The sequence below is a fragment of the Barbus barbus genome (assembly GCF_936440315.1).
Source record: "Barbus barbus genome assembly, chromosome: 49".
Classification (NCBI taxonomy): Eukaryota; Metazoa; Chordata; class Actinopteri; order Cypriniformes; family Cyprinidae; genus Barbus; species Barbus barbus.
In genome coordinates this window covers 5,073,423-5,086,701 of record NC_136727.1, presented here as the reverse complement: position 1 = coordinate 5,086,701, position 13,279 = coordinate 5,073,423, and the positions used below count along the sequence as shown (strand labels likewise).

General features: G+C 35.6%; 1 protein-coding gene across 1 annotated transcript in view; it reads left to right on the top strand.

The window, feature by feature from the left end:
- Positions 1–13,279, top strand: part of LOC306867396 (insulin receptor-like) — a 75,404-nt gene that overhangs the window by 53,372 nt on the left and 8,753 nt on the right. The window contains exons 3-7 of the mRNA XM_079413018.1: positions 5,127–5,448; positions 10,482–10,621; positions 11,851–11,995; positions 12,068–12,276; positions 12,358–12,484. Coding sequence (XP_079269144.1) covers positions 5,127–5,448; positions 10,482–10,621; positions 11,851–11,995; positions 12,068–12,276; positions 12,358–12,484 — 943 coding nt within the window. The remainder of the gene's footprint in view (positions 1–5,126; positions 5,449–10,481; positions 10,622–11,850; positions 11,996–12,067; positions 12,277–12,357; positions 12,485–13,279) is intronic.

The window sequence follows — 13,279 nt, the reverse complement described above, 5'->3', positions numbered from 1 at the left end:
TGATTTCTTTTTTTTATTGGCCTAATCAAATGTCGTCACTTTGGGTGTGTAGAGATACTAATCTTCTCATTTAGTTCAACTTCTCTTGAAAAAATGAGTCAATTTTGTAACACTCATACATTTGGTTAGTGTGTTAAAGTCTACATTGGTGAGTTGATTGTTCAGCAGTTTAGGCGTGAAGGATGATTAGGCATTTAAAACTGGTTAGTGTTTGTTTATACCAAATATGGAGGGAAAAACCAATTGTAATTTCAAGAAATGTATCTCAAAACACTTCCTTGTGCATGATATGCGGGATGTAGGCTCCTTGGGTAAAATTTAAGGAGAATTTTAGAGAATATAACAAACGTGAAGTTTATAATTTTAGGAAAGCACTTAAATTAATTTTTCTATTAAAATAGTGTAGTTTTTGAGCCATAAAACATAATTTTTTTTAGTTGTTTTGGACTTTATGGCATAATTGATTAAAAAAATATATATATATACTTATTTATATTTAATTTAATTTGATTGATGTTATTAATTACTAATATTAAATATTATTGACCAAAAATAATATTAAAATATTTGATACTATTAATACTTTTTTTTTTTAAATGCCACAGAGACCTCCTTGTTTTTTTGTTGTTTTTTTTATTGTATTTTCAAATTTTAGCAAAATGATTGTGAATATTAATTTTGCCCAATTAAACACCTGCTACAAGAGTGTTTGTTTGTTTGTTTTTTAATGAAACCATGTTAACTCATTGGTTATATCTTGGCTCCATATGCTTCCATTGTTAATTTCTGATCGTAACCTCCATATTTGCTGTTTTTTTTGTTTTTTTAATGAAAAATAATCTTAACTCGTTGGTTATATCTTGGCCCCATTCACTTCCATTGTTAATTATAAATAAATAGGCCTAAATAAAAAAAATGAGTGATGAGTGGAATTGAATTTTTGTGGTAAGCAACATTTCTGACACGAACCATTTAGGTTTTACCTTAGAAGTACCACATTTTGAAGATTGCACAATGCAAACGGGAAAATTGCTCATCCTGTATTGTTTTACAATATGCAAAACTTGCCGCCCAATGTGGGGATCTCAAATTAAGCACCAACCAGAATAAGCACCAAGACTACTAATGAATAATAATCCATGTGCATCCAATTCCTTTCCCTCAAATGAGCCTAATTTTGTTCCAAAAAAAGAGAAGAGGAATGTTGGGGCGTTTCGCTATTGGCTGAGTGACATGGACGTTCTGCCCATGCTCATGTGTTTTGCCGTTCAGGTGTTGTTGGATGTGTGTTCATGAGACACTCCCACAACTTGCCCAAGCAGGTCCACGGCTCACTCCTGTGGTGAAGTGTGCACCCTTAAAATAATTTGTTTAATCATTCGGAAGATGTGGTTTTTTTGTTTTTTATGTGTTCTTTTAGAGGCTGATTCTTCAAAGGCTTCCTTATGAAATTAGTGAGCGTGAAATTAGCATTCATCTTTGCTTGTCAACTCCTTGGAATTTACGACGGCCTGATAGCGAATCACCTTTGCACTTCCTGTTCACCTGCGTTGTGTAATCTGGTCATATCAGCGGCCTGGATGACACTTCGGAAGCTTGTTTTTGTTTGTCGAGTTCTTGGACCGATGAACCTTGAATGACAGGTCACCCGGCCAGTGTGTTTGTCACATTTCTGTGTGTTTTCCAGGGCACGGTTGCATAAACTAGGTGCCTTCATACCTTCCAGTGCTTTCTTTCCTTTCCTCCTAAGCGAGCGCCTCGAGGCTTTCTTCCCTCCCCTATTTACGGGTTTGTTTTGTTTACATTTCTAGCCTCCCCTCCCCCGACTTCCTCGCTCTGCCTCCGCTCTCGTAAGCCACACGCCTCTGAACAAATGATCAGTAGCGTTTACAGTAAATCTTTTGAGGCCTGAGACATGCGAGTGCCGCCAAATATAGTAAAACGCCGTCCAGTCGCTCCAGTGCACACGTGTGAATGCATTAGCGTGTTTTTATGGGGAATCCGCATGAGTTTTCTGTGAATGCTGCTGACCCGTGACCTCAAAGTGAATATAGAGAAGCGTGTTTATGGGCCATGTCGTGCTCACATGTCACTAGGGCTCTAATTTAAATGCTTTTGTCATTTAAAATAAAATTAAATATTTTGTGTGAGAGATTAATATTTTATTTTAACATAACTTTTTGTACTGAAACAAATATCTTGTGCACTAAAAATGTCTCAATGTAGATTTTGTTGAGCTTAATAGGTATGTTTACCGTATATTAATACATACATTAATTCATATTCATACAATTAATAAAAACATTTTTTTACTAAAATTATAACCACCTTTTTATTTATCCTTCTTTTTTAAAATCAGATTTAAATTTTATTTCGCTAGCAACATTTTTGTGAGTATTCATATTTCGCCCAGCATAGCACCTGATTTAAGAGTTTGTTATAAAAGAAATTAAATTAATCAGACAATGTATTGCAATCGATTATTCATACACATCCCAAGTGTGTTGACATCAAGTTTACTGACATATATTTGCAGGAGGGACAAGGTTCTGGTTGTAGAATTAAATTGTAATGCTAAATTGAATAAATACGTTAAAAGCATTTTTAATACTGTAAATGTTTATGAATGAAAGCAGGAGGGACTACAAAGGCCGCAGAGAGAAGATGTGTGTGTGTGTACACCGGAATCATCCTTGGGGAGATGCCGCGGAGGCTGTCGTGGAGGGGTGGGGTGTTTTGTGCAGGGTTACGCCGTCCTGCAATCGCTGGCGTATGTGAGGAATGCTCCGAGAGTGGAGGCTGCGCCCGTCTGCATGCTCGCTCCTGCCTGTCCTCGTGTATTCTGCCGTTCCCGCTGCATCCGTCTGCTGCCTGTCTGCCGGTGCGTCAGGGGTTAACGCTGGGCGGATATCTCTCTCTGTTGGAAGAGGCCATTGAATGGCTGCCTTCCACGGACAGCAAAAACATTGGTTAAGGGTGAGGGCGGATCTGAAGCTGCTGCGGAAACCCGGCCTGGAGTTTTGAGTGGATTGGGATTCGGTGAAAAATTGTGGCGTGCATAAACGTGGTTGGGCCTTGCAACTGAGGCAGACGGTGTTAAAATATATGCTTGTTTAGAAGTATTAAAATGCTTCAAATTGATTCCTTTTGCACAAGTTTGGGATTTTTTCATGGGCTTTATACCTTTTATCTGATTCTTGTCTGTTGTGAATGCATTTAGGATCTTCTCCCCCCATAATCCCCATCACGTATCGGCCCCATTTGCCCTTTTTTATTTCAGTCAGGCAGTGGTATGGTCCGCCTCGTCGCTGACGGGCAGAAGGGACCGTATTGTTTTGCTCCTGTGGGGCGGCCCAGTGTCACATGATGGAGGGTTTTATGGCACTAATGATGTCCAACAGATTTGCTTCTCCACTGTAACCTGGAAGGCTGGCCGCTTCCGACATCTATGAAATAGTCTCAGGAGGCGGCATTTCTGCTCAGGCTGAATTTAATGCTCGGTTGCGTTGTCACGCACAGTGCTGCGCGTTAACATGCTTAGATGGCTCTTTATATAAGTACATGTGTGCTCCTTTGTAGTGTGTAGTTGCTTAGGCAAACTTGAAATGAAACAAGTGTATTACCATAATTTTCTATCATTGGTTTTTTTACTATTAACCTTTTTATTTTTACATCTTTCATTGTATTATGTATACTATGTATGTAAAGAGTGCTGTTCTTTACATGTCTCTGGAACATGTTTGTCCCGGAGCGTCTTTGTTGTGGTCTTTAAGGCAGCTAGTGCGAGACTAGGAAGATGACTTACAGACCGCTGTATTCATTAGTTCTCGCACCCTGCCACGCACAAGCTTCACTTCCAGATGGCTTTGCAGCCAAACACGACTCTGAATCACTTCCTCTCTGCCTGACGAAAGGCGTAGAACGATGCCGCTGACCTCAGATCACTGTAAAAAAAAATATTTTCCTTTATTTTTTGGGTAGCTATGTAATGATTCTTAGTAATATTCAGAAATTAATGTTGAATTGAATAACATATATTCATTTATATTGTGTACTAATTATGTACAAATTTTGTCTACTAATGTTAAATATTGCCCAAATATACAATTTCTTTAATAAACTATTAAGTGTTATTTTTATATTAAAATAAAAAAATTAAAAATAACACAGATGCTTTATTTATCACTCTTTTTAAAATCAGATAATTTTTTTTAACACTATAAAAATTGTGAATATTCACATTTGACAGCATAACACGTGCTATAATTTAATTATATTTAGTCTTTTTTGAATGTGTAACAGATTATTGGATTGTGTTTTACAAGAAAATGCTATTTCGGTCTTTTTACTTCAAATTTCATGTTTAATTCAATCTTACCCGTCATTTCTTTTATTTGATTTTTTCTTTATTTTATTCTCATTTCTGAGAAAAAATGTTTCTACGCCAATTTATTTTTGTGTGTGCTTCCCCAGTTGATTGAATGCATTAAGAATTGCAAATATTTTTGTCTTCTGTAATGTTTAAATATACTGTACAAGCACAGCATTCTCTAGTTCTCTGTCTCTAAATGTACTCTTGCATAATGTTCCAAAACTTTAGATAAAGCTGTGTTTAAAATTCTTGTTTAATTCTGTTAACATATTAGAGTTGAAGGTTTTTATAGAGGGGATTTTGGATATCTCTTTTTATCTCTTCATAAATCAGAAAATACTGTCAGCAGCCCAAAAAAAATGCATTTTGACCATGTTTTTAGGAATAAAATGTTCTGAAAAACCAGGCAAATGTTATATGAACAAACCCCTCAGTAAACTCCTTCAGAATATAAACTAGAATTAAACTCTAAGTCTTGGTGTACGTGAGTGCTGCTGAAGTGGAGAAAAAACGTTTGTACTGAGAAAAAATACAAAAGTTGAATTGAAATGTACAGATAAACTGTAAAATATAATTAAATAAATAAACATATAAAAGGGCATTTTAGATGTTTTCCTTCCACTAGTCTGAAACATGTTATGAAAAACCAAATAAAGTTGACCAGTGAGTGAAAAAACAATGTTTTTACCTGTAGTTTGCTACATTAAAGAAAACGATGCTAACAAATTCTTTTCACACTCTTTTTCCCTCACAGTTTGCCCTTCCGAATGCGTCCACGGTGCTTGTACCCCCCATAAGGAGTGCTGTCACGACCAGTGTCTGGGCGGCTGCTCCGTGCCAGGGAACTCGACCAAATGCGTGGCTTGTCGCAACTTCCTGTTCGGCGACACCTGTGTGGAGCGCTGCCCACCGGGCTACTACACCTTCAAGGGATGGCGCTGCGTGTCCTTTAAATTCTGCCAGGACCTCCACAACCAGTGCAAGGGCAAGAGCGGTGACTGCCATGAATACGTCATCCATAACGGAGCCTGTATCCCTGAATGCCCGTCTGGATACACCACCATGAACTCCACCTCGTACGTACCACATTTTGTTATTTAAATAAATGCAACTACAGGAGCCAGACTAAACACTATTACACTTTCCAGTCAAATCTAATCAGATTTTGCTCCACGTTAAACATGAGTTGACGAAAAACAGCGGCAGAATGGGTTAGACGACAAATCACAAAGTTGAATTAAAGGGCCAAAATGTTTATATTTACTTGTTTTGTTTTGTTTTTCATGACAGGGAATAAACTGTATTACGGGATGTTAATAAAAATCAGTCTAACATTTGGAAGTGAGTCTCAAAAGGTCACAGTCCACATTTCACCCTGAAATTACAAGAAAAAAATTTAAAATAAATAAATGTTCTTTTAAAGGAATATTTTAGTTTTTTGCATTGACATTTTCATTATCTCTCAATTCTTATTTACACAATACATTTTATGTATAGGGTTCTTTTTTAATAATTATTTTCAGTGGTGAATCACACTACATAAATTTCTAAAATTTCTTGCAGTAAACAATTCAATACAATTTAACATTAAATGATTGAATTAAATTCAATTATTTAAATAAAATTAAAATTAAATTTTACATTAATGATGGTATAAATGAGGTGGAATATAGGATGACTAGATCGTGACAGATCATCTAATTGTCGTGAAAATTTCACAATACAAAACAAATATTAAAGAAAAATTAAAGTTTAAGCAATATTTTAGTTTTTTGTGCTAATTTGAATAAATGAAACGCATTTTCCCTCTAAATTGCTTTTAGCATTATAAATTAAAATTAAATTATATCTAAATATAATATGGTTTACTCTAATATTTTTTAAATGCGTAAAAAAAAGATGACGCTTAATTGTTGTATAAAATAATTTTAAAGAAAATCAAGACTTTGAATTTTTTGCATTACTGTATTACATTTATAAATATATATTTATTAAAAATAATAAATTATAAAATAAAAATAAAAATTTAACTTAAATTGTTATAAAATTATTTTAATATAATTATTCAAATATAATTTTATATAATTTATTAAAAATACAATTTCTTTTTTGACACTGTTCTTGACAGGTTTTGTGGGACTTTTTTTCCCTTTCTATATAAATGACTGTTTAAAGAGTGAATCATGTGCTGCAGGCATGAAGTAGCAGTTTCTGGTTAACGCTGTGATTTGTTTTGGTCGTTTAGAAAATTAACGAACCGGTTGTCACGCTCAACTTGACCAGGGAGAAGATAAAACTCTTCTGGAAGTATCATAACATCGTTTAGTCTTTTCGTCAGTCACGGCAAATTGAAAATGAGCAGATTATAATGGCCGGCGTCAAGTGTTAAGAGCGTGATAAAATGCCACCCTGATTATTCCAACCGAGTCATTTGCAGTCGGGCTGAATTTGTCAAGCTAAGCGGAAGTATAATGAGCCAAACCAAAACAACATTGCATGTTGGAAAGCGATACTAGCGGCCCTTTTTTTTTTGAGCCTGAGTCCGTTTGGCTGCCCGGGAATGTCCGGAAGCTTGCGCACATGCTGGTTTGCACGTCCAGCTTCATGTGTGGGAATTATTAACGCACAAATAAACAGAGAATTAACACTGCGAACGGGAGTAAAACGCAGCCTCGCGGGAACAATGGCAGCCTTTGTTTGCGTTCGCTGGGGTCTCGGGGGCTTTAAAAAGGTGGCTGTTTCACTGGCCTTTTGATTCCTTTGTCTCCATGTCGGAGTGCTGCAGTTGGGAAGCTTGATGGGATCTCGGTTTTCCAGGAATTTTTTTTAAGTGACGTCATTGGCTTGTTTTTCTCGTCCGGCCACCTTTCGCCTTTGTGGGAGGCAGTCATGCGGCAGTAAGTCCCATTTCGTAACTGCGCGCCCCATCCTTCCCTCCCTGTTATTTTCCGAAGGAGAAGACAAAACGGTGTGAATGAAAATTCAGCGGCACGTGAATGTTTTTTGAAGGGGTAAAATATAAAACGTGGGTTCACGCCGTCGGTGTGCGTTTGAAACTAATCCGTGTGACGTGGATCTCCAAAACTGGATAGGGAGTTTAAGAGTGGGTTTATGAGCTTAAAAACCTAAGAGAGAAAACGCTCATTTGTGAATGAACTGCTGAGCATTTCTGTAGATTGTTTGGGGGTTTTCAATGAAATTAATTCCTGAAATGTGATGCTGTGAAGTGTTTTTTGTAGTGGCAGTTGAAAAGGGTTCAATCAAACTCTAAATTGAATAGGATTTGAACCTTTATGAACCATTGCTCTTTAACTAACACCAGAACCCGGTGATGTTTGGTTCAGTTAAGAGTTTGCACATGTTCATTCTTCTGACAAACCTGTGTACTAAAATACTCTTCCAGAGTTTCGTTCACAGTCTTCAATGGCGCTGCAACACCGAACTACTGAATCTACAGTAGATTAGCATATAGCGCAATACGTTAGGTACGAATCCCAAGCAAATGATTCTTATGAGCATTTTTAGTGAACCAAAAACATACACTGCAACTGGCGTAATCCAGTTTCCAAACTCGTACAAGATGATTACTTTAGTGATTTGAAAGCATAACTCTTAAGAGCTGATTCTGTTCAGTGAATAAAAAACATATCATGCAACCAGTTTAAACATACTTCCAAACAAATGACTCTTATGAATCATTTCTTTTTTGTACATCAAAACATTGTGCAACCAGTTTAATTCGATTCCTGAATGAATGACTCTGAGTCTGTTCTTTTAAGCGACTCAATAAATCTGGGCCCGTATTCATGAAGAATTTTAATGCAAAAAGTAGCTCCTAGTGACAAAATTCTAAGAAAATTCTTAGAAATGTGGGCGTTTACTCTTAAAATTAAAGAAAAAATCCTAGTAAAGAAAAAAGTAATTCAAAAAGCATCTTAACCCTTAAAAGAGGTCTTAAGGTCAAACTTGTTAGGAGTATGGACGAGGACTTTTAAGGGGCTTAAGAGTTTCTTTAACAGCGGAGAAAATGGACGAAAATTAAGAGGGAGAAGAAATATGTTGCACACAATGCATGACAGTGAGTTAATAAGACACTACACATTAGTTCGTGCAGGGATCATGTTTGTGACTGATCTTATTAAAGAAATGCTAACATCTCAGACACCGCGCAGAATTGCCATAGCGCCAGAAATCACTACATTAAAACATTTGGCAACTGGAAAAAGGCAACTATGCAGCAGTGATGATTTGGGTCTGTTACAGCACTTATTAGGCTTATATGTCTCTGTTCATTTCCTATAAAACACAGTAAATATGCAGGGCCGGCGCCAAGGCGCCCAAACGAGTTACTGTGCCCCCCCACTTTCCATCCTCTCCCCTCCTTGCTGAACGCGATCGATTTTGAAAGCGAAAGTACCGATAAGACAGCGCACATAATGCGATTGCACGCTTTAGCGAGCGTCAGCAACTGCACGAGATCACAGATTGCAGCCCCCCACCCCCCCGACACACACACACAACGTGATTTGTGCCCCCCCTAGAAATTTAAATGCCCCCCGATGGAGGTGCCCTGGCGCCGGCTCTGTAAGTATGACAGCATGGTAAATAAAAAATAAAGAATATATATACATATATAATGTGTGTGTGTGTGTGTGTGTGAGTGAGAAAGAGCGAGAGGAAAAATTCCGCCTGTAATTTCAAAGTGAAGGCTTATAATATACCCTACTCTTAAAAGCACTCTTTTATTTCCTTCTTGACAACCAACCAATCACAGTCTTCAAAAGATTGTGTCATACATAGCAACGGGGTCAACCCCGCCTCCTCACTAAGATGAAAGTTTTTGTCTTTTCCTTACTCAGAGTTGCTCTCAGATCGGTCCCGAATCGCTCTTAAGCTAAGACTCCTACGTAAAAGTTTTTAAGCTAAATTAAGAGTTTTCTGAGAGGATTCTTAGAATCTTTATGAATACGGGCCCTGATTCCCAATCAAATGTTTCTTACTTGAAAAATCAAATGATCGTGAACAACTGAATCTCAAGTCAATAGCTATGTTTCCACCTCATTTTATGAGCATTGGATGGAAACGTCAAGATGGCCATAAATTCTAAAAATTTGCATAAACGTTGGATGGAAACGTTGCTTTATTAGCAAATGTTTTGTGCGATATTCCAGTTTTGCGCATAAGTTAGAATCTTTGGATGTAAACATAGCTAATGAAAAGCATATAACGCATCCAGTTTAATATGATTCAAACAAGTGATTCAACAACTGATTCTCTGTAGTCAATCAAAAACATACAGCTGAATCAAATTCCCGAACAAACTAAATTCTTATGAATTTGAGTATCAAACACATACAGGTAACAATTAATGAATCAAATGACAATGTGTAGTTCAAGATGCTTATTTTCTTTCTTTCTTTACAGTTTTTGACTTGTTTTTAGTGGAATCAGAGTAGAAAGTAAGCAGAAATCTCAATGTTGAAACTCTAAATGAATTTAGAAAAATAGCTGCGTATTCCCCTCCCACCTACTCCTGCAACATTTCAGCAAGATTCGAGCGCGATTATGTAACGTTACTCTCTCGGGTTGTTAAAAAGTGATCAAATTAAGCAACAGAATTATACAAACGCTCTGCGCCGCAGGGATTCATTACGTTCCCGTTCCACCATTAGATCTTTCCACAGCATCTTTCAGCGCAATTGCCGATTCTTGCATCAAAAGGCCTCGTCTCCCGAGTCGTGTCTTCATACGGGACGCATGCAGAGGTCGCGTACTTCAAAGCCAACGCAACCATCCGTAGTATTTAGTTGAGTCTCTGCGGGATTGTGCCCTCACTGACCCTTTCCATTCAGATGCACTGCTGCATTGCAGCACACAATCCATTCTAGTGCGTTTGGGCTCGTTCCAAACACAACAATGACAACCTCGTAGGTGACATGGGACTTTAGCGGGCAGGGAACAATGTGTTTGTCCCTGAGGCAATCGTAATCTCAAAAAGCCCTGCCAGCTGCTAACATCATGGTGAATGCATGTGTAAAGCAACGGTTATTGGCTTTGAGCGTCTTCAGGCTTCGGTCTTGATTCAAACCCGTCTCTGTTGTTCATTCAGGTTGAACTGCACGCCGTGCACCGGTCGGTGTCCCAAACTGTGTACGGGGGTGAAGACGGTGGACTCAGTCACCGCCGCTCAAGCTCTGCGCGGCTGTACGGTGCTCCATGGCAGTCTGACCATCAAGATCAGCAAAGGAAGTGAGTAGTGTGCATTCGAAATGCAGGCATATTGATTGATTGTGTTTACGTGTATGTTGTCTTTTTTTTTTTATTACTATTATTTTAATTGTTAATATTAAGTAATGTTATTTCAGAATGTTAAGAATTGTCATTTTTTTATTTATATAGATGCATAAAATGGTTATTATGCAAGTTATGTGAACTTTTTTCCTTTCTGTAAGCTTTGTTATTAAAATACATAATAGCAAATAATATAATATAACATTTTAAATAAATTACAAAAATTTATTATAAATGGAAAATGTATACTTTTATATATTTATAAAAATAAGAAAAATAGTAAACACTAATACATACGTTAATTATTAGGTTAACATAAAAAAACACATTTATATTAATATAATATAGCATTTTAAATAAACTAAATATTAATAATTAGACAGCCACATATATAAAAATTTTAATGGGTCCAACAATTAAACACACAATTTTTGTTTATTTGAAATAAAATTAGAAATATTTTATATTTATACAAATAAATATTTAAAATTAATAAATGTTTAGAAATACATTAAAGTGTTAAATTACAGATTATAAATTATAAATAAATTGTAATTACATGCGGAGTAATTTTTCATATTTTGTAATATTTAAAACACTTCTATGTAATATTTATTATGCCTTCAATTTTTTGTTAGTTTTCAAAATACTAAGAATGGTAAAGTTTTATTTAACAAATCATAAAAAATGTTTACTGTGCAAACTTTTTGATTTGCAAGCGTTTTACATGTATTATGTAATTAATTAATTTTATTAAGTTTATAAATTATGTAAATATTATTTTTATAAATATATACAAGTATAAATGTTTTCTATATTTATAAAAAATCACTATCATAAATACATAAGCATATAGCATATAACATTTTAAATACATTAAATATGAATAACTATACAAATTAAATGTCAAATTAACCCAAATACATAAAATAGCTATAAAATAAAATATTTGATATATTTTTGAAAGTAAAAAAGCATTAAATAAGTCAATTATTCCGTTGAGCAGCATTATATAAAACGATTTGAAATATCTGAGTGCTATGCTTGACCAATCAGTATTTCACATAGTCATGTAATATCTTTTTAGCACATACAGTAATATGTATCTAAGTATCAGTATGTGTATGCATGAAATGAAGTTATGTGAAGTCACTGGCGCATATGAAAACACATCTTGTGTTCCTCAGACAATATCGCTGCCGAGCTGGAGTCTAGTCTGGGTCAGCTGGAGGAGATCACGGGCTATCTGAGCATCCGCAGAGCCTACGCTCTCGTCTCGCTCTCCTTCTTCCGCAAGCTGCGCGTCATTCGTGGAGAAACGCTGGAGAACGAGTACGTAAGACGCCGCCGAGCTCTAGCGCTAAACTTACAGCTTGCTTACTTTGTCGTTTTTGATCTTTGCAGGAACTTTTCTTTCAACGCCTTTGACAACCAGAACCTGCGACAGCTGTGGGAATGGAACAAACACAACCTCACCATCCTCCACGGCAGGATGTACTTCGGCTACAACTCCAAACTCTGTAAGTCTGAGATCCTCCGGATGGAAGAAGTGACCGGGACCAAGGACAGGAAGAACGACATCAACATCCCAGCGTATGCGGACCTGGCCTTCTGTAAGACCCGCCGCGCTTTTGGTTTCAGCGTAGCTTGAGTTTTACGTCAAACCAGATCTGATTATCAATCCTCTCTTCCAGGTGAAAACCAAGTTCTTAATTTTACGCAAATCCGCACGTTGTCTGACAAAATCCTCATTAAGTGGCAAGCGTTCTGGCCCTCGGACTTCAGAGACCTGCTGGGATTCATGGTCTTCTACAAGGAAGCGTGAGTGTTACGAATGCTTTAATATTTTCATATTTATTTTCACATTTTTATATTTAATTGAGGTTGTATTTTGATTTTTCAATTTTCGGTTTACAATTTCAGATTTTTCAATTTAATTGTAATTAAATTTTTTTACTTATACATAGTATTATTTTGTGCATATGATGATTATTTTTGTTTCCACTTGTATTTTAATACTAATATTGAAAAATAATTTGTTATTTATTTAACTGTACTTAATATAAATGTTGTTCTATGTCTTGCTTGTTTAGCGTTATTTTGTTTGTATATTTGGACTAGTTAGTTGTCACTAGTTAGTTTTATTTTTCTTTACTTTTTTTATTACTATTATTAACATTGATATTTAATAATTAATATAAGCGTTGTTCTGTCTTGCTTGTTTGTTTTTTTTTTATTTACTTAGTATTTTACTGCCTTTAAGTTCTGTTTTAATTATATATTAAAAAATATTTTAGTTAATAGTAAAATGTGATATTTGATATATTGTTACGAAAAAAAAGTTGTTCCATGTCCTACTTTTGTAAACGGCTTTAAACAATAAAAACATGAGTGCTGTTTTTCAAAAGTGTTAAATTTGGCTAATTATTTAATAACTTAATACAATTATTTAATACCATATATTTATATTTATATAATATGTAATTATATATTTAAATTGTAATTCTTAATAGCTTTTTTCTATTTCTTACCCTTTTTTTTACATCTTTTTAAAACCGCTGTAAAATAGAGAGCATTATATATTATTATATTTAATGAGAATTAGTTCAAGTTCAA